This window comes from Motacilla alba, chromosome 13, assembly GCF_015832195.1.
Source record: "Motacilla alba alba isolate MOTALB_02 chromosome 13, Motacilla_alba_V1.0_pri, whole genome shotgun sequence".
Taxonomy (NCBI): Eukaryota; Metazoa; Chordata; class Aves; order Passeriformes; family Motacillidae; genus Motacilla; species Motacilla alba.
Window position 1 is genome coordinate 4,530,113 of NC_052028.1, and position 21,430 is coordinate 4,551,542.

At 40.0% G+C, this 21,430-nt stretch overlaps 1 protein-coding gene across 19 annotated transcripts in view; it reads right to left on the bottom strand.

Annotated features, from left to right (window-relative positions):
* The window catches only part of TENM2 (teneurin transmembrane protein 2), a 1,086,458-nt gene that overhangs the window by 145,930 nt on the left and 919,098 nt on the right, over nt 1–21,430 (bottom strand). For all 19 annotated transcript variants that reach the window (XM_038149757.1, XM_038149758.1, XM_038149759.1 and 16 more), the window contains one exon: nt 14,123–14,361. In XM_038149757.1, coding sequence (XP_038005685.1) covers nt 14,123–14,361 — 239 coding nt within the window. The remainder of the gene's footprint in view (nt 1–14,122; nt 14,362–21,430) is intronic.

Genomic DNA, 21,430 nt, shown 5'->3' on the forward strand with positions numbered 1-21,430 from the left:
CCGGCGCCAAGGGCAGGCAGGGACGCTCACATCCAGAGCATCCTGCACCAGGGATGGGAGAGGGAAAAATCCGCTCTGCCTCCAGCCTTCCCCCAGCCCTGCCTCACGGGAGGCTGATCCGACCTTCAGCCAGGGAACAGAGCACTTGCCTTCAACGCTTCAGAGGTGTCCAAGAATACTTTCAGCTCGAGTTTTTCTGGTTTTAAACCCATTCAGTCAAGGTGAGAGTTGAGGAATGAACTGCTTTTGTCCTAAATATCTTGCGCTTATAGACCTTCCCTGGTGCCTCTTTCACACCAGCCTGCACAGGGAAGGGCAGCTTTGTGCAGACCCAGCTGATGTGCACATCTGTTGGGAGAGTCTGGATTTAGTGTTCAGTGACCCAAGCCACACTTAAACTTACCCTAAGCACTGCACTGAGCCTGCAGTTACAAAGGGTCGGAGGAACACTCCTCCTCATAAGAGTACAATTTCATTATTCATGACAAGTATTGGTGGCAATAGGTACTAGATTCCTCCAAAATACTGAATGCTGCAAGATACTGTAAATTTCACAAAAGAAAATAAAACTATTTCCAGTTACTGTCACAGCTATTTTTGTAAACTTCTCTCCTGCTGCAGAAAATTCAAAGTATGATAATTTTTCCCATTCCTGACTTTACTGACTTGTGCATTTCTAACTAACTTCAGAACAGTACACATGGACAATTTTCAAGAGTGGGCCTGGGGTAAAACTCTGAAGAAATACATAAAATAAGCCAGCTAAAAAGTAGTGGAAATATGCTCATAGTTTCTGTCAGCTCATTGTAATATTATTTACTTTTAGTACATTGCAAAGTATTATGTGGATATGACTTAAGAGCATCTAGTAGCACACAGCAAAAAGCAGGGGAAATAAATCAGTAAAGCCTATAGAGAAATCAGTTCAATTTGTACACAAAAGCACAATGAGCAAGCTAGAGACATGTAAAATATAATTCTGTCTACTACAAATTTGGCCTTTTCGTAATCTGCAGCCCAAACTCTATTATGATCTTGCCATTTCAATCCAGACCTTTGACTTCCACAAAAAGGCTTTAGGGAAAAACTGCTTATATTTAGAAAAAGCTTTGAAAGGTAAAAATACCATAGAATAACATTATCTTTATCTTAGCAGACTAGTCAGAGAGTTCAAACTGAAATGGCATTTCATGCTCAGCAATAATATCTCTATTTGTAAATGGCACGTGGGGCATTTATACAACCGAAAACCAGGGATTAATGACTGCAGGATTCCCAGTTCTTGAGTTGACAGAGGGGATATTTTCATAGAGGTGACACTCATGGGTTTCAGAGGCCTCTCCAGCCCAGGGCTGGCACTGATAAATCGCGTGACTCACTAAAGACTGAGCGCACACTGCACGTTGGCATAAATCACATCTAACAAAGGACACCCCAGCAGAGGAGGCTGGGAAGAAGCCCCACAGTCTTACAGACCCTGCAAGTGAGGAGGAAGCATCTAGGATTGGTGTTTTCCTTCAGCCAAGAAAGGACATGACTGGTTTTAAATCTCCAGCCGAAGGAAACAAAGATTCAACCATTATCTTCCACACAACGGCAAACCTTCCCCTTTCCCTACCAGTGCTGTGTGCCTGAGCACTGCAACTGAGAGCAGCTGAGGAGAGGGTGCTGGAAAGAGCCAAACTGCTTTCAAAGCCATTCTCCTGCCCCCTCTGATGAGCGACTCCTTCATCAGAAGATTTTCATGAGCAATGTTACTAAGCAAAGTGAAAGACTGAATTTCTGCTATCTCCAAACCCTCAAATCTTAACATTTAGTGTTTGAGGCCTGTTTTGCCTTGCCAGAAATTACAAAAATCTTTTGTCGCTGCAAAGAGAAAGATTTGGGGTCACACAGAAAAACTGAATTTTAAAAAAGTCACAAATTTTGGCTAACAGCATTCACACAGATGCTTACTGGTGACCTATTGTGTTCAGTAATTTACTCACGTGTCAAACCCCTGAACACTGAACTAAGGAAACTGCTTTTTACAGCTATAAAAAATATTGACGATTCCAGAGTCACCACTATACTCAAGAAAAAGCAAGGTGTGCAGTACATGCAGCCATTACCTCTTTTGCAAACTGCTCTGGGATTGTCAGAGTATGCAAGTTGTAGCACTCAGCAGAAACTCTTAATGGAGAGCATTTAAAACAAAATCTGCTGAAAGTATGTAAAGGATAGCTTACAGCTAAAAAATGGAAATATGTTAAGGGAACTGGGATTCCATAGCTTTGGGCCCTGAGCTTTGGTTTGGACCTTTCTATTAGCAAAAGCAAAGATCTGTGCTCAGAATAAGGCTCCATCCTCAAAAGGTAACAAGTAAGATGGATTTTTTTTAAGGCAACACAAGGCCTTGTGCTGCCCCATCCCTGGGAAACAATTCATCATCAGTGACCCACACTGGTCCCTGATGTGGGGCAAAGGCACCCACTGGGCAAACTGGAAACCGAGGGTCCCAGCAGCAGAGCTGCCAGAGCAGGATTTGCAGCACAATCCACAGCCTGCAGTTCATGCTTCTCCTGTGACACTGGGGCCCTGGAAAAGAGTGCCAGAATGAACCCAGGGACTGCATGGATGGTTCTGGCAGGCTGCACTGCCTGCTGACCTGAACCCCTCAGCTGCACTGCACTGGAACAATTCACCTCAAAACTCCACCACCCTGCTAACAGCAGCTACTCAAAGGTCTCCTCCTTCAGACCTGAGTCGAAATGCAGGCTGGCATGCTGACAGCTTTGAAATGATATCCAGGAATTCCAAATTTATTGAAACAGTGAATTCTGTATTAAATATTGGCTTCTCAAGCCATGGGCAACACAGGAATCTTTACACTGAAATACACAGACAGGCAAAGCAGAGAAAACTCCCACTACTAAGGAATCTGCTGCATATTTGGTACTCCAGAAGTGCCAAAGCAATATTAGCAAATTGCACTGTGTTTAAAAGCCTTTTTTTGTTCTACAGTTCTTTTTCTGTTTATAGTTTTCTAATGGTAAATATGGGAGAAAAGATGAATGATTTATGACTGCTCAGTGTAAAAAGTCAAACAACATATTAAAACAATGCTTCATAGCATGGGGAAGTGGAGTTAAGCAGACCACTTTCATGGTGGTTTTTATAGACAGGAAATGCATAGATTTTTGACAGGGGAAAAAAAAATCTAAAGATAAAGAGAACGGTGTTAAATGTTGTTAAACCTTTATTTGGCCTACAGCAAAAGATAAAACTCATTCTGTCAGATATCTAAGAGAAAAAAATCTAAAGAGATGAAAACCACAGCTTTTTAACTTAAGTAATTCCCCTTTACAAATATTCTCAGATGAGACTGAGTGAAACTCTCCACTGAGATACATCCTGAAAACAAAACTATTTCCAGTCTCTCTGTTAATATGAAAGTGAGCAGTGCTGATCAAGTGACAGAAAAACAGTGGAGGAGTAGGATGGATCCTGCTGTTTCCTGAACTTCTCTGAACTCCCTGCTCCCAGGGATGGCAGTCCCTTCCCTTCCTTGCTGCAAGTCTAATGGATGGCACTTGCCCACGGCTGCTCAGGCAATTGCCCTGACCCAGTTGTGCAAGGAAATAACGAGCCCCTGAACTGACTAAGGAGTGTCACAAGGACAGAGGAAAAAATTGGCTAAGGGAGCACATCAGCAGCTGGAGGAGCATCCTCAGGTGGTGCTCAAGGAGAATGTACATTTTAATTTGTAGCCCATTTACTGCAATAGGACAGAAGTTTAGGACATGCCATGGAGGACAAGATGGCAATCCAAGCAAAGAAAGGGAAAACAAGTTTTGTGTATTTCTGAGAACAAATAGCTGTCTCTAGCACCACATCATTGTTTTACTATTACCAGCTAATACAACAGCAGACTGAAAGTGCAGCTGCGGTCCACAGAATATTTGGCATTTCTGGCCCAAGCATAATCCCTCAAGTAATGAAAAACCTATTTCTATTTCTGCATCCTCGCTACTCTTCATACTGAAGAGGCTGCGTCTGTCTCCCATTTATTGAAGCTTATTCTTCATCTAGACAGCCAGAGCTGGTTTGTATTAGAAATTAGGTTTTAAATCACTATTTTTCTATTATTTGTTTTAGGATTTTCAGGAAGCCTCCAGAGGTGCAGAAAAATTCTTCTGGTTGGAAAAGACTAATACTGTTCATGAACCAAGCACAAAATCCCTAAACACTTGTATAAGAACTTTGATGTTTTTAAGGTCCAGATTCTGGCCATGAAGACAACATGATAAGAGTTAAAATTACATAATTTTTTTTTTTTTTTAAAGTTAAACTACTCCTGCAAGAGTAAGACTAATCAGATCCCTGAGCTTTTCTTAATGAGCAGACTCCATTATGGTCTCTCTTTTCTCATGTAGTTGGACTTTTGCATTTCGGTGATTAATGGAGTCTCATGATGTAAAAGGGGGACATTTATGAAAAAAGAAAAAACAGGTAAAATAAATTTTTGGCTCAATAAATCAGACGAGCCTAAATTGCCTCTGTTTTTTCTTGCTGCCCCCTGCTACCTTGTGGCCAGTTTTAACAGGATTCTCTATTTTCAGGTCCCAGCTCTGCACCACATTCTTACCAACATGCACAGGTCTCTCCTTGGAAAAGGCACGGATGCTAAAGGCACAGTAACCCATCACCATGAGGTACGCGGGGCTTTGGTGCTCCATTTCCCAGCTCTGGCAATTTTAGTGTGCCTGCTGTGAAATTGCTTCACTTCTCTTTCAGTCTAAGGTTCTTTTGCATTTTCCACAGACCAGCAAAAATGTCACAAGTTCATATCTACTCTTATGTTACCTTGGGATACTTGCTGTGTACTTCTGACATTTTCCTAGCAATCATTAATTTCTCAGCATATCAAGCACTATTTACCCCTCTTTTGAGGCTTTTAATAACTGAACACAGAAATCCTCTAGTGACAGTGCAGTCTGACAGAAGGAGCATCTTCCTTCTGCAAAAGAAAATATTACCCTTACAACTCCAATTCCAACTGTCAGGAGCAAAACCTGAGTTTGCTGACAACCCACCTGCCTTGGACTGAACTAGCTCCCCTGGAATTACAGACAGGTTTCATGGCTTCCATATTTAGGAGGCAACTTGTAGCAAAAAAGATCCCAATTGAGAAATGAAATCTCTTGATGGATTTGGACTCGCTGTGAGTACAATTGCATGTAAGGCAGTTTTTTATGTGGAATTGGGATCCTGAGCAGCAGCAGTGGATCTCCGGCATTCTGCTGCAGCCTGCACGGATGGGGCCCTCTGAGCAGCTCCTGCACCCCCAGCTCATTCCTCACCCTCTGGTCCCTGCATTAGAGACCTGCAGCCACCTGCACCTCACACAATGTGGGAAGCCTCTTGCAGGAGAAATAAGTGAATTGAAAGAAGAAGATGCAAATACACAGGAAATGCAAAAGAGAACTGCAGGAATAGTGCACTACACCCAAATTTAAACAAAACAACTGTTAACATGCAGGGATGGGCAGCATCTATGGAACAGACTGTCTGACCTTTCCAAGAGTCTTATCTACTCCAGGCTGACTCCTGCAAGGCAGGTGAGGTGCCACAGACACAGAGACACCTTGTTATCCAGCACGTGGGGAACCTGCTCTGTCACACTGGCAGCAGCATGTGAAAACATTTCCTATTCTGTGCTTTTCTCAGAAAGTGTTTAGTAAGAAAAATGTTGGAGGAAATCAGCTGATCAACCAACCAGCAAATTAAAATAAAGCTTGAAATTCAATTAACTGCAGCACTGTTATGCATTATGTATAGTACATTTTAAAAATTAAATATGACACAGAGGGATAAATCTGGACACCCCAGAGAAGAAAACAAACTAAACCTAGAGCATATTTACAGTTTTAGGTAAGGTTCTCTAAGATCAACATTGGAGAATGAAATTCCTTTTCCATTCAGGACCTGCATTAATACAAATGCTTGCCTTTCCTAGTAATTATTTAGTAATAGCCAAGATAAAGACATTAAGAGTGTTTCATAATCACACAGTGGGGCTCAATACTGATTCTCTCATTATCAAATCTGCTCAACATACAAGTCAAAACATGATTTTTCTAACCAACTACATTCTTCACTTTGGCATTGTAATTCAAGCTTCTGATGTCAGAAATGATTATGGGAAATTCAGAGAGCTCTTGCTGACTATAAAGTATACATGCACCAGTCCAAAAGGGAGCCTCTCCTTACTATGCACATTGCTCTAATAAATAAAATAATTAAATAAAATAGTTTTTGACCTGCCTCTACCCATTCAAAGCAGCCTGTTGGAACCTCCAGGTCTTGAAGAAGATAAAGCTACACACAATCTCTGTCCTTGGAGGTCTTCAAGAGCAGCGTGGACATAAGAGATGACCCTTTTGGAGCAGAAGAGACATCCAGAGGTCCCTTCCAACACAAATCATCCTGTAACCTTGCAAACCCAAATCTGGAGTGCAAAATTTGTCCCGGGGGTCAGACAGGTTGTCACAGAAGATGTCATTTTTCCTGTTTATAGCTACAAGGCTATCTTGTGAGGAATTAATAACAAGGCACAACATCACACAAATTTGGTGTATTAGCTGTTCAAACTGTCTGACCTTGGCAAGTCAATGACTTTATTACTGGACATACAGAATATATATGATGGCTGGGATCTGAGTAGTGACATGACAAGGCAGGTCAAAGTCTGATGCAAAACTACATAAAATTAAACCCTGAATAAGCAAAAGCCGAAATAAACCTGAAAACTGTTTCTCAAACAGCTTTTAAATCACCATGCTCAATTCATCCCATTATATTATATGGTGAGTAAAGTTTTCTGTAATATGTCATTTCTCTTCCAATTTGTTCAACTTCTTTTGTTCCATAGGTTCCCTACTCTGTTACCCTGTCTTATTATTTTCACAAACTAAATTTAATTCCAATTTTTTATTTTGTTTTCCTTCAAGTTCCTTGAGTATTCCTTGAATATTCTCTTGTCTCTGTAGTACACTTAAGTATTTTTTATTTGTGGTTTTTTTCATGGCATTCATAATGCTCTTTAAGAGCTAAGTTAGCCACACTTACAAAATCCATGTCAATTCTTTCAAGACTCTGTGAACCCACAGAGCAATAATTCTATTCCTGAAGGCAAATATGTACTGCTATACTTAAATAAAATCCATAAGCACAGAGTGCAAAACAACACAGTGAGTCAACAAAGAAACACAGCAACAAATAATCAATATAAATGAATCTATAAATGATCAACTGGTGATCTCAATCTAAATAACTGCTAAGAGAGCAATGCTTCCCTAGGAAGAAATGAGACATTTTATACTGGTATTGAACATTGACTTTTCAGAGAGAATGACCACCAGTTTATTTGATAGGTATCTCTGACTTGGCATTATGTTAGCAAAATTTAATCTTCAATATCCCTTATGCTTACCCTTTCCCTGAAAAATGGCCTCAGCTCAGTTTGTTGGGCTGGGTTATAAAGCATGTCTCACTAAAATATCTCAACATTTTTTCATCATTTCCTCCCCTGGCTTCCTGCAAGTCTCATTCTGCATCTACTTATCTCTGCTGCCTCTTTGCCTTGACAAAGCTGTGATTCTGGGATTAAATCCTAGACTACTAAAACATTCATAATATTAGGTATTTGCACTGATGAAAGTGAGAATAGGCTCTGCCACACAGTCATCATGAAATCCAGCATATTTTCTAGTTTGTACTTGGGAGAATGGCGAGGGCATGTGAAGTACAACCTGTATTTCACAACTGAGAGAAAAAACAGAAAGCACCTCTGAGGAAGCCATTCTTGCAGCTATGATTAAAAAACCCAACGTTTCTGTTATATAAATAATGACTGTACTAATAAATTACTAATTGTAAACAGCATCTCTCTATAATATCTGGGTTGGTTATTTCTTTCCTGTCACATCCCACTGCTCATTTCCTTGGCACTAACCTTGGCCAAGCAGATGTTTTGAGCAGTGCAGGCACAGCCAGGACAGCGAGCACTGGCCAGGCAGTTGTGTTTCTTTACTCAAAAGAAATAAAAAGCAATATATTTTAACAGCTCCTGGGGAGCACTACCAGCATGTGTGAAAAATGTTTCCTCAGACCCATCGTAGATTGTGCTGTGCAATTTGCATTAACAACCCAAAACGTGCCCTGAAAACACAACTCCAGTAACACATGGAAGAAAACATTCTGTGATCCTCTCTGTCCCCTGTCTGCTGCCAAGGCTTCAGAGTATGCTCAGCCTGGTAGCTGAGCAAGAAAGGTTTTCAACTGCAAGAGCTGAGCTGAGCACATGACAGCACTTTGGGAGTCATGGGAACATTGGTCTCACTCCAGCTCCGAGTGCTGAGTTTCATGGTATGAAAATGTCCCACAGACAAAGCACTCCCAGGCTGTGAGCCTGCCCCTCCACACTGAAATCCTCCTCCTCTCCTTCTCCCCAAGACCTCTGCTAGGCAAAACAATAGCACACTGGCTTTTCCTGAACAGATCTGAGGATCAAGCTTTGGCTTTTGACTCAGGAAAAGCCCAGGAAAACTATACCCAAGGAATTTCATGTCAGAGTGCTCCAGTTCTTTGTGACATTAAGCACATAGTGCAACTGGAGCACCTTGTCTGCAGAACTGTCTTGGTAACATCATGCATCTCACACCTTTGGACTGCAGAACAGGGAAGGGACATTTGCTAGGCTAAAAAGACACATCTGAATTTCCTGGACACAGGCACCCAAATTCCCAGTCCTAGCACCTAGTTTTTTATGGAATGAAGCCAGATTCCTTTTCCTAAAACTCCTCAGAGGTAGCATCAGACAAGCTCATTGAGCTACTACCACGCTTTTCTCACACAGATTGACTGATAGCAGTCAATAAGAATCACTGAATGTGTGACATTTAAAATATGACAGGCATATTCTAAAATTTAATTATTGCCCCTAACTGACACCTATTTTCAATGCAAATTTAAGAACAGAACCTTCTGTCATCAGCTAATCTTGCAAGATGCAGCAATCCCTCGGTTTACATTGATTTCAAGTGAATCTGATCGCAGTGATTGGCAGCCAGATGCCCTCTGCCTCTCAGAGGTTCCAGCTTTGCATGATTTTCCCTTTTTCAGTCTTGCTTTCCAAAATGTCTAGCAAATTTGATTTCAGTGAAGTCTGGACAAGACAAAGGCATGTGGTTTTCTGACTCCACAAGTAATAAACAAATGCAAGATAAAAAAATCAAACGTTTGTAAAGTACAACTCAGAAAGAGAGAAAAAAAAATCAATGGGTACATTAGACAGGCACTTCAGCAACCTATTTTGATGAATCCTCATCTGTGGAATCAGAGTCAAAAAGACAACCTGACTTAGGAGTGGAAGAACTTACAAACAGGAATGAACAACAAACTTCATCCAAGCACTTACACTGGCAAAAAGCCTGACTCATTTGTGGGAAGAAAACAAGTTGATATCAACACCTGAAGGATAAAATTTTATGCAAACTGTACCATGTACAGATATTTGATGCAAAGACGAGACTCCTACTTGCAAGTCAGAAATCCTCCTAGATTTTTTAGATTTTTTTGTCTGACTCTTACACAAACAATGGAATACTTCTGTGGTACAAGAGGAAGAACTACATAAATTAACCATTTATTTCCCTATATCTTATCTTCTGTGGGTCACTATTTTTCAGGTTCTTACTTCAAATTCTAAAAGAAGGACATTTTCATTTGCTTAATTAACTACCAGACCCTTTGGCAATTCAGTCCTTTCTGTGGCACTGAAGTGAATATATTATTTCAAGTTTATGCAGAAACTTGAAATTTATCTTAAACCTCATGTGTATTTAAGGTCAAATAACAGTGAGGAATAAATGACTAATAATACTTTCATGTGCAACATAGGCACTAAAGGTGTGGTGCAAGCATGCTGCTCTCATAGGCTATGTCATTTTTCTTTAATTTTTCATGTATCTTCTTGCATATGATAGCAGATAAAAATAGCATCAATATCTGTAAGTTTCAGTGTGAGTATCAGGACACTATTTTCAAGTGAAACATCTTTAAACCCATCACAGCTTTTAATTTCCACAGGAAATAACAGTTCAGGTTTTGGTGTTTTTTTCTTTTTTTCCCCCACAGGAAGTCTAAATATTTAAATTACCATATTTTTAATGTACTGACATGTTGATGGTCAGATGTTCTTTGATGCTCAAAGATAGATTGGCAGAAATCAGAGCAGCATAGGGGCTTACAAAAATGTGGTATTTATGTTTGGCAGCAATTACTTTGTGAAAAATACAAGGTGACTTTTTACGCTCCTTCTTTCTTCTTTTTTATATTTTTCTCCTCCAACTTTGGCATGAATCAAAAGAGCTAAAAACTAATTTAACATGACAAATGCTTTCATCACTCCCTTAACCTCTGAAGTGAACACTCTGACAAAGACAATATGTGTGGTATATGCTTTCCTTTTGACACTTTATAAATTACTTTCTTGTAACTGGGTTTTACCACCAGCCCAATATCTTCAGGATGTCCTAATTTGAATGGCTGGTTCTACATTCTTCATGTGTCACCCCTGGATAATAGGAATAACTCCTGGGCTCTGTGAAATGGCACAAGTCTCAGAGAGGACTGTGGGACAATTTCATTTCCATCCTGCATGCTGGAGTTTACCAGAAGGTTGTGCAATACTAGAATTGATGCTCTGCATATTGTTCACATCTGGCCATTGAGGAAACAGGGAGCAGTGACAAAGCTGGCTTTAAATGTGCAGCCAGCCCTGTGTATGCCATGTAATGGAAATGTTAATTGAAGTGACTTTTTTCCTATTCTCTACTATTAAAAATAGTATAACAATTGGCCATAGAAACATCTTAAAGTGCTCCTTCACACACCCTATCTGCACTTTTTTCCTCTGTCTAGTCCTTTAACAAGAAGACCAAGAGTCACCTGATTTATTTTCAACCTGGTGAATTTGATCTGTGTTAAAGTTTCTGCAGAAACCCTGCTAGTGTCAAGGAATTCAGACATAGACCAGTTTTTCTAAGAGGGAAAATGTCTGCACACAGAACCAAGCCTACTCTGCACAAACAGGTGCCCTAGCACACCTGACCACTGCAGACCTGCAGAATCTTTTCCCAGACATCACTCAGGGTAGTTTGCAGAGGAAGATTTAGAAAATTTCAGATAACAGTGGTACTGACTGGCCTAAAAAGGAAGAGTCTATCTAAATAGCCAGACTTTGATGACATATTATGATATAAACCATCAATCTATACGTATCTTAAAAAAGAAAATAAAACCCCAAGTTACCTTCTAACAAGGCATATTGCCATTATTTTGACAAATGTTTAACTTAAAATCTCAGTAGTATCTTTATTTAACATCAATTATGTAGTGTGGCAAAAAGTTCCAAAGGTTATTTATGCACTATGAATTTATTTTTAGGGTGTTAAACATACTGCCTTTTCGTTTCATTCATTGTATTTTTAGTTGTGTGTTGGAGGAAAGGCAATAGGAATGCCTAATAATTTGTATAATATTTTTTGTTTTCCATCAGTTATGATTTTTTTTGCTTCTCTCTTTAAATCACCCTCATTCTAATTTTTTTCATGCCAGCCATAATCTTTTGTAATCTCCAAGCCCCATGTTTAAACCTGTAGACATCACTTTTTCAATGATCCACCCATCACTTTTATGATAGGACAATAATTTACCCCATATTTGCCATCACTGCCTTTTGCATTTGGTCCTGCAGGAGTCTTGACCAGCATTGATACAGTCACGTTCCCACAGCCCAGAAACCCTGACAAACCTAAGCAGCAGAACCATTGGCTGCAAATTTTGATGACTTTCTCCATAACTCTTACTTTCAGCGAATGTAACCCCAGTGACGGAACCTCTGCTATGCTAGAGAGCAAGAAATTTTCTTTGTGGACGTGTAAGGCAGAAATACAATAGCAGCACCTTCAAAGCCTTTCCTTTTTTCAAATCAGGAGATGATTTAGCACCTTAAGTCACACTGTTGGAGGACAGCAAGGGTTAGTTTATAGCTGATGGTCTTACTCCTGCTCTTTGTTATGTGCAATGAATTGTATGATTTTTTGCTGAGAGTGAAGGAATTAATTTAATAAATGGCCTACCAAAAGCACTTCACTTTTACCTTTCTGTGTTCTCAAGCATCTAAGGCTGCACCTCTGCTTTTATTTTTTTTTAAATCTCTCTTCCATCACTTTAAATTGTGATCACAGTGGATCTATCAAATTTATTCATGGGATTAATTTCAGCTGTTTTCTGGTTGTGACATATACTTATTCTTTGCTGTGTATGGCACGAAGCTTGTCAGGTAACTTCTCATTATTTAAACCTTGAGCTAACACTCTCTCCTAAACCCTGCTTTGTTGTGCTCACTACCAGCTCTATTGTGCTCATCATTCTTTCAGCTGGAAAGAAGACCTCAAAAACTTCTGTCAAAATGGATCAGTTATGTCATTACTTGAAATGATAGATCATTCATCAATTATTAAGAGTCAATACATTGCCTTACATTCTCTCTTGTCTTAAAAATGAAGGTGTAAAAAGCAATAACCACATTGCAAAGCTTTGCTTAAGATTACAGTAACCTAAATACCAAGGAAAAACCACATTTCATAATCCATCACTTCAAAGTTATGCACATGATTAAAATGTTCAACTTGCAGTATATCATTTCCCATGTGCATAATCACTCTAACAGGGAGCTGCTGTATGATAACTGTCAACTTCAATGAATTATGTGCTTTCCAATCTTTTCATTTATGCACCAAACTAAGCTTGTTATTCTTCCGAGGCTTTCTACAGGGGAAGTACAGAAAGATGGTTAGATCTGTAGTCCTCAGTGTGCTGGGATGTAGGTCTGGACTAAACAGACAGCAGGAATAGGCAGCCAGTTCTCTCCTCCTATTGTATAAATTAATCATATATGGAGGTTCATTAGTATGAAAAATGGGGTTTTCTTAGAAAACGGTGTCTATCCTGAAGAGTCAGGTTATATAGGATCAAAAAAAAAAAAAAAAAGAGAGAGAAAATTCAGCACATATTTATAGATCTTTTGAGTGTGACATGTGAGAATAGTTTCAGAGAGGAAATAAATCCCACAAAGAATAGGAAATAAAAGGTCTGGAAATTATTAACAGAAAATATCGTCAAGCTACCTCAATTTTGCCATTTACTCAGAAGACTAAAGAGTGTGCAGCACTTCACTGTCATCAGCATATTGTTAAAGGCACTTTAAAAGATACAAAATACACTGGTAGTTTGTGCAGATACCTAAAAAAACCCCCTAAAACAACAGAGAATGAGAGGGGACCAGAGGAGGGGACGAAGTCAGAAATTAATTAAATTAAGAAAGACAAAATCTCAGCAGCACTTTAAAAACATCTCAGAAAACCACAGAAAGGATTAGAACAAAGTGTGGTCACTATTAATATATGAATCATGGGAAATAAACACAACATTCAAAGATCCTATATTTTTCCTTAAAAATGCTAAGGATGAGTGGAATATGGAAAATAATTGCATGCAAAATGGAACCACCTAATGATTCAAATTTAACACCACCAGGATTTAGGCACACAGACCAATATAGACTGAGAATTAGTAATCAAAATAATTTTGGTTTTTTTTAATCTAAAGGCAGAATGCGATGGTAATATTTGAATTCAAATGCCACTGGCTTCTGTTACTTATATAAATTCACCACCCATCACATTTTTTTTCTAAACACTTTTTAAACATATGGCACTACATCAAAAAGTCATTAAATCCCTCTGTTTGGACCATTTATGAGATGTGCATATCTGACACCTAAAGTTAACACTGCACGTTAAGAATCCTGAATCAATTTCTTGCTTCCACTGCTCTTACAACAGTGAACGTGACTTGAACATTTTATTTTTCCTCATTAATCAGTACAGGGAATAATATTATTCTTGGCTCACTGCAAACACACATTTTTGAAACGCATTGACCATCCTTTCATCTGCTGAACTTTCATTTTGTGACACAGCCATGTGATTTGAGAGAGGAAACACAGCCTTACCTATGAAATATGCTAGCAAGATGGCAAGCAGGACTGCAGCAGCAATTGCAGATAAAGCAGCACATTTCCAGCTACAGTACTTGGAGGGCTTTTTCAGCTTGAATGCATTCCTGGAGAATGTATTTCTAGGTAACAGCCTGGGAGGTGGAGTGTAAACTGTTCCTGAGGTCAGCGGGTAACCAGGGGAAGAACTACTGAACAGTGGAGTAGTTCCAGAAGATGTCTTAAACAAGAAATGCCTGAAAAACATAAAATGGAACAGAGTTGAAAATGGCAAGTCCTGTAGTTAAGAGAGAACATCTCCTACTCCTATACCATTCCAGCTGCCACAGCCTGGTAAATGCAACCAAAAAAGGATTTTGTAGGAAGAAATAGAGAAATGAAAATTCTCCTTTTTTTTTTTTTTTTTTTGCTTCCAGATCGTAACAACTGGCAATAAAATACAGTGTCAGGATATCTTTCTTAATCTTTTCTGTAATTAGATTCAACTTGACCACATACTAACTAAAACACCAGCATGACCCATGAAGTGTCTGGGAGTCCCCTGTGGAATGCACCACTCAAAAACTACTCTCAGAAAACCACACACTGAGTCTCATTTACACTCTTGGCAAAAGCTCCCAGCAAAACCACTAACAACATACTGAGCAAAACCCATAGTCCTGTAGGAAAAGATCTTGCCAGAATTAGAATTAACCATGATTTTGTGGTTTAACAGCACACAGGTTTGGTTTGAACAGCTAAGACAATCACCAACAGCACATGACTCAGCAGATAAAAGCAGGATTTCAGCTGCCCGTACGTTGGTTAGGAAAAAAAATAATAGAACACACCCAAATGAAGCTCAGAAAATGCTGTCAACACATTGCAGACAGAGGAAATGGAGAAAGCAAACTGGAAGACTGGTTTCTCCACATTAACTTCTCACAGTCAGGAAGAACTGACTACAAACATGTCTCCGGTAAACAATAAAAAGAGAAGCCCAGAATAAAGGCTGTGGTCTTACAGAAAGTCACTGGGTTCAAGACAGAGAGCTCTGAAGACTTGCTCCATACCCTCTCCCTTCACAGCTCTGAAAAACAAGTTCTTCTTGGAATCAAACAGAATGAAGACACTCAGTAATCTCCAAAATCAAAATCACAGCCTAAAATAACCCAGGTCTTACTTCCAATGTAAAATATGTTTAACATTTTTATTCAGATACAATCCAGCATGTCACTCTCAAACCACCTGTTAGAGCTTTAAAATCCATGTCACTCACTGACAACAACAATTTGGAAGTTGGAGGCTGAAATGTGTTTCCCAAGTATGTTTTCCAGCCCACCATCATGAATGTGCCTACTGTCAAGCATAGATTAGTGTATACCTATTCTACAGAACACCAGAAATGATTTTAAAGGCATTTTTTGAAACATTTGTTTTGAAATAAAACCCAGAGCATAAGAGATTGCACAGAACTTGCATACAGGTAAAAGACAGTAAAAGGAAAGCTGGCTAGGCTCCCCAGATTTCTGATTAAACATTTCCATTTGAAGACAACCTCTGAAAATATGTTTTTGTGGGTTTTTTTTAATACATCAATTATAAACTCTATTAATGAACATGAAAAATCACTTTGACTTTGCCTTTGTTATTGATTTTTAAACTTCAAGTGGCCTTGTACATCCCTTTCAACAGTGACCAAAATCTAGTTTGTTGTAGAAAATAGACAACAACAGTGGCAGTATCTATCCGCTGTCATAACTTTTTCTTTGTGCTCTGAAGACTTTAGATAGGCAATCAAACTCAAAGAGGTTAATTCTGACCAGTTACTCCATAGAAACATTGGGGGTTTTTTTAACAAATAAAGCCTCCCTTCTTTTTTTCTTTATCAGTGAGGGACATTAGAGGTTAGAATTCTTTTCTGCACATCATAGGTGATCTACGAGAAAAAGCAATAAAGGTAAATGCTAAAAGACTTCCCCTTAAAATTAATGGCCTTTTAAATTATGAAAAACATCTTTCAGCTAAAAGAAAGCAAGAAATAATGAAACTCTGACGTCTTGAATCCTTCATTTTAAATGGTTCTTTACTTTGCAACAGTTCAATTACAGTAACTGATGGGAAAATGATGTTGTGGGGCTGGTTGTGTCACACCAGATCTATTGACTCTTCTGCTCCTTCTGTCTGGGCAGAACCTGATTAATCGGTCAGCAGAAGCAGGTTTGGTCCTTTCTAGCTGCTCTCCAGCGTTGGGAGCACAAGTCCACTTCCATGGTCGGATCCAGGGACTGAAATGACATGGAGCATGAGGACCAAGGGGAAGCCAGAAGGAAGAGAGACCCAGTGAGACAAAGGCAGGCAGGAAAGCTCCTCTCTCATCCAGGCTAATTCTGCCTCTGCCTCAGCCCAGGACCCCTTCTCCTCCTGAATCCTCAGGGCAGGAACAACCCTCAGGTTTGGGCAGAAGGGTCTACAACAGATAGTTCTTACCCTTTCCCTGCCCAAAAGCAGATCTCTCAGAACCAAACTCAAAATTACAGTCCTTGGAACTGTCTTTATCTGAAATGCCTTTAAACCCAGGAATTTTATGTCCTCTTTAGCTGAGAAGGCAGCTACAGCACCAACAGAAATTTTAATATAAAGCATTGTTAAAGTAAACTCAGATATATAATGAAACTCTGCTCCCATTAAAATTGAATTAATGAATATCCAGATATGCTTTAATAGAACATGTCAATCATATCCTGTTGCATGTGAGAAGACAAAAAAAGTAGAACAAAAAAGCAGCTCCACTGTGATCCACTTTGAGATACATCAAGTATATAAAGAAAACCAAACACTTATCCATGCAAACAGGATCTCTATGATATTGTTAAAACTAATCAGGACTTGGTAGAAGCAAAAAAAGCCAACTGAAAAGGAGAAGATGTCATTCTCAAAGCAAAAAAGAAAGAATGTCATTGGATAAACCCTGAATTTTGTCACATTTTGTCCTACCCAGGCATTTCAAAAGCTGAAAGTTCATTGTCTCAATATGAGGACACCTGACAAAGTGGCAGCTATCAGAAGACCTCACAGCACCTAAAAGTACACAAGTTCTGCCTTCAAAAGTTAAAAAAGACATTTAACTAAAGTTGTGTTAAATGTCCCCCAAGACACTTTGGAAAACTGGCACTTCCAAAGCAGGGGGCCAGGTTAGCAGATGTACCTTAAATCACAGCAAAGCACACCAGGAAGACTGGGAACATAATGGACAAAACACTTGGACCCCCAGAGTTTTAAATCTAGATTCAGCTAGTAATGGAAATAAATTGACTTGTCTCAACTCTATCCCTAAACCCAATGATCTATAGCCATATTTTTATGTGAGATTTGACATGCTCTGGTACAACCAATTGTCTGTGGGCTGAAGCTGCACAGAGAGAACATGAGCATTTATCAACATTAATTACAGCCTCACAGTGGTAAGGCTGGGAGCATTTTACAATGCCTGCTTATGAAAAGAAATGATCTGATTTGTACCAGTTCACTTAATTTCAAATACACTCCATAAAAGAATTAAAAAATGTATTCTCTGTCTAACCTGTGCACCTATCAAACAAATTAAGAAAAACACATTTTCTACCTCAGAAACATTAGCAATTTGAATTAGACTAGGACTAATTTTCTATTTTGAAAACATGGGAATAAATTTGCTGAGTCTCACCCAGTCTCCCTAATTTCTGGGGATCAATAAGACAATTCCACACTGAAAAATTCACAAAATATGGTTGCCAGCCTTCAATGATTCTGTTATTTCAGTGACCTTGAAAAGCTGTGGAAGGAGCTTGGGTGCTGCCAACAGAAGAGAAGTTAACCCTGCAGCTCACTGAGCTCTGCTCTCCTCTCCAGGCTCTGGCTGCAGGATTCAGGATTCTCCAGGATTCAGGGTACTCCAGGATTCAGGGTTCTCCCCCTCTGTTCTCAGCACTGCTGCTGTGGGGTCACACCTGGGCACCCCAAGGGTGACATCTAGGAAAGCTGAGTTTGCCAGGGGACGTTGAGCACTGTCCTGTGCCCTGATGGCAAATGGAAAAAGCTGTATTTTGCTTTCTTCATTAATTCAGAGCTCTCCCTAGCATGTGCTTTCCCACAGGTCAAAAGGACCTCTGGTGTTCAGGGAATAGTGGTCTGACAGAGACTGTATTAACTCCCATATTCTTTGAGGGAACAATCAGCTTTCCCCCCCTCCTTTCTGGACAGATTGTCATGGCAGCACACTGCAAGAATGAGTGGAGGAAAAAAAATTGGTTTTGCGATGAAAAACTGTAATAGAAAGGAAGAAAAAGACATTTTCTAACACAAATTGCTTTTTTCCCTCCTCACACTGTCCTAACTTATTCTGTATGAAAAAAGAATAAAAAAAGGCATGCAGAGAATTGTAATGCTTAAATTGTCTTTTTTTTATTTTACAGGGTTTTTAATAGTAATTAATAAATAGAAAAGCTATGGGTCAAGAGACTAGTAACAGCTCAATTTAGTTGTTCTAGGACATAAAAATATCTTAAAGTAAATAATTGTCTATAATTTTATTGGACATTTATTCCTAGCAGAAAACAATGGGATATAGAACATAATATACTGGCTTTCATTATGATTTAAAAAAAAACAAAAACAAAAAAACAACAACTTTTGCAGTTTTCAAAGCCTTCCAAAAAAGTAACCATGAGTCATTTTATGTCAGTGGAAGCCTCAAAGTAGCTGCCAAATTCAGACAGTGAAGTTTTATGGACCATTTCTGACTTCCAAACAAAAAGAAACCAAGTCTGAAGAAAACCACGAGCTGTTCTTATGCCTGTTATGAAGAAGTGAACTCTGAGGGGTAGACTAGTGCAAGCTTTGGTTACCTGTGGCTCACACTTTCCCCAAATGAGATTTATTTGTATATTCTCTCAGGGTTTTGCAGAAAACATGGGACTATCAGCCACATTTCCACAGCTGAGGGCTGATGTGGTAAAACTGCACGGAAGTTTCTACCCTAGAACTCTAAAGCCAGCAATAAAGCCTAACAAGTGTTATCTATTTGTGTTTAAATGGTATAGTTACAAGAAATTGTCTCAATCATGTCAAATCCACAGACTAAACTCAGCAAGACAGATTTTTCAGTGGAAAGCTGTTCCAAACACACGTGTTTATGAACCCACTGGCCATTTTCCACACCTGTGCCTTGTGCACCCCCACACCCAAATAAATGCCTGTGGAAACATGGCAGTATTTCAGTGATTTTCAGCCTGCTGCAGATACTGATGCAGGAGCTAAGGGCACTCTGAACAGTAATTCAGGATGAACACCTCAGTGTCACTGCCACACTTGTACCCACTGTCACCTCCTGATCCTCGCAGCAGCCCCCAACACCCAGAGCAGCTCCAGCTCCTCAGCTCTTGAAAGGCTGCTGATCCCTTAAGGCTGGGCTCTCACATCCCCAGGCAAAGTGTTCTAAAGACTGCAGAGTGCAGAGCAGTGTCACAGAGGCTGCTGAGAGCACCAGGCTGGCTTGTCACCGCCACTGCCACCCTCTGACAAAGACACAGCTGGACATGTGAAGCACAGTAAGTGAACGCTGCCTGACAGCTGGGCAGGGTGGTGTATAGAAAGGCAGGTGCCAACCTTTGGGCTCCTTGATCTGTCATATTAGGAAACAAAAGCAAGCAGGCATCGCTCACAAAGCCACAAAGGCAGAACACCTGCACTGCGTGACAGTGGCAGCGATGGCTCTGCGCTGGGCACCTCTCCACAGGACACCTGCTCTTCATCTGCAAGGCTGAGATCCTCTTGGATACACTTTTATAACCTTCTCTCTCCCTAATCCCACTGTGAACGGGCCCCTGGAGCGTTCTCTGGGGGCTCTCACCATGCGCTCCTGGCTCTGGGTTGTCCCCATAGCTCTGCCCTGTCCCAGGCTGCTCAGAGGCTGCTGAGCTGTGACACTGCAGAGCTGTGAGAGAGGCTGGAGAAAGGTGAGGTGGAAAATATAGAGAGATATTATTGCCGTGGGTCTTCGGGGCAGTCAGGACTTGGTGAAGGGAAGGAGAGATCTTGACTCCATTTCAGAAGGCTGGTTTATTATATTATGATATATATTACATTAAAAAGACCACACTATAACTATACTACAAAGAACAGAGAGAAAAGAATCATCAGAAGGTGAGACAGGAATAGAAAGGAATGAATAACAAAGTTCTGTGACTCCCAGAGAGTCCGAGAGCTGCTGCCTCCTGGATGGGCCACCAAGAGAAACATCCCACACTGACCAACCGAGGAAGCACCTGCTGCATCCCACAGCAGCAGATAACAAATTGTTTACACTTGAAGCTGAGGCCCTTCAGCTTCTCAGGAGAAGAAAATCCTAGAAAAGGGATTTTCATAAAATATCACAACCACAAGATATGTTTTTAGAAAATATAAAGACTGCTGAACTGAGGATCGCAAGCAGCTCGAGAGTTTGAGATGGAGAACACCAACTTGGAAAAGCATAAAATCTAGAAGGGCAACATGCACATGGCAGCTCAGCAGCTCCAGGGAGCTACAGGGGCCACCCATCACCTTCCTGACTGGTGGCTCTGTGGTCTAAAAGATTCTAGGTACTCTGCAAGAGGGGTGAGCCCACCCACTCAGCCTGTCTGCTTGAATCCTAGTCAGCTTTTGTGGGAGTTAGCCAGTCAATAGCCAGCTTTGCCTTTTAAATGGATGAATCTCCTTCTTACACTACTGTTTATTCCCCAGGAATAGAGCAATCAAATGGCTAGTTAATGCCTAGCAAAGAGTAACAGGCACAGCTACACACACAAACACAAAAAATCAGGGTCTTTGCATATATATGTATGTACATGAAAGTGTAGTAGGATCAGTCAGCAGATCCAGGAACATTTAGGAGTTCTGAATAGACTCAACTACAGGAACTTTTTCTTCTTGAGCAGAAAACCTTGTGTCTTTTTTTGCCATAGGGTTCTGAGTAGTTGTTGCATAGTGCCAAGTGATGAAGTGCAATAAGGCCTCCATTTGTTATTCCAGTGGTGAGGATTATGATAACAATTGTTTTGCATTTCAATAGGTCCATGCAGTTTTAACTTTCTACATCAATTAATGAACATAATTTCAAAACACTTCTATTTTAAAAGGCATGCATGTAAGCTCTCCACTATCTCTTCATTCAACTACTCACTTAACAAGAAAAAAGGAAAAGTACTAACAGTGCTACTTCAATTCTATAAGCCATAGAACAGAATAATAAAACTCAGAGAAATTTATCAGTCCACACGTAAACTTAAATAAAGAGGAACCAAAATC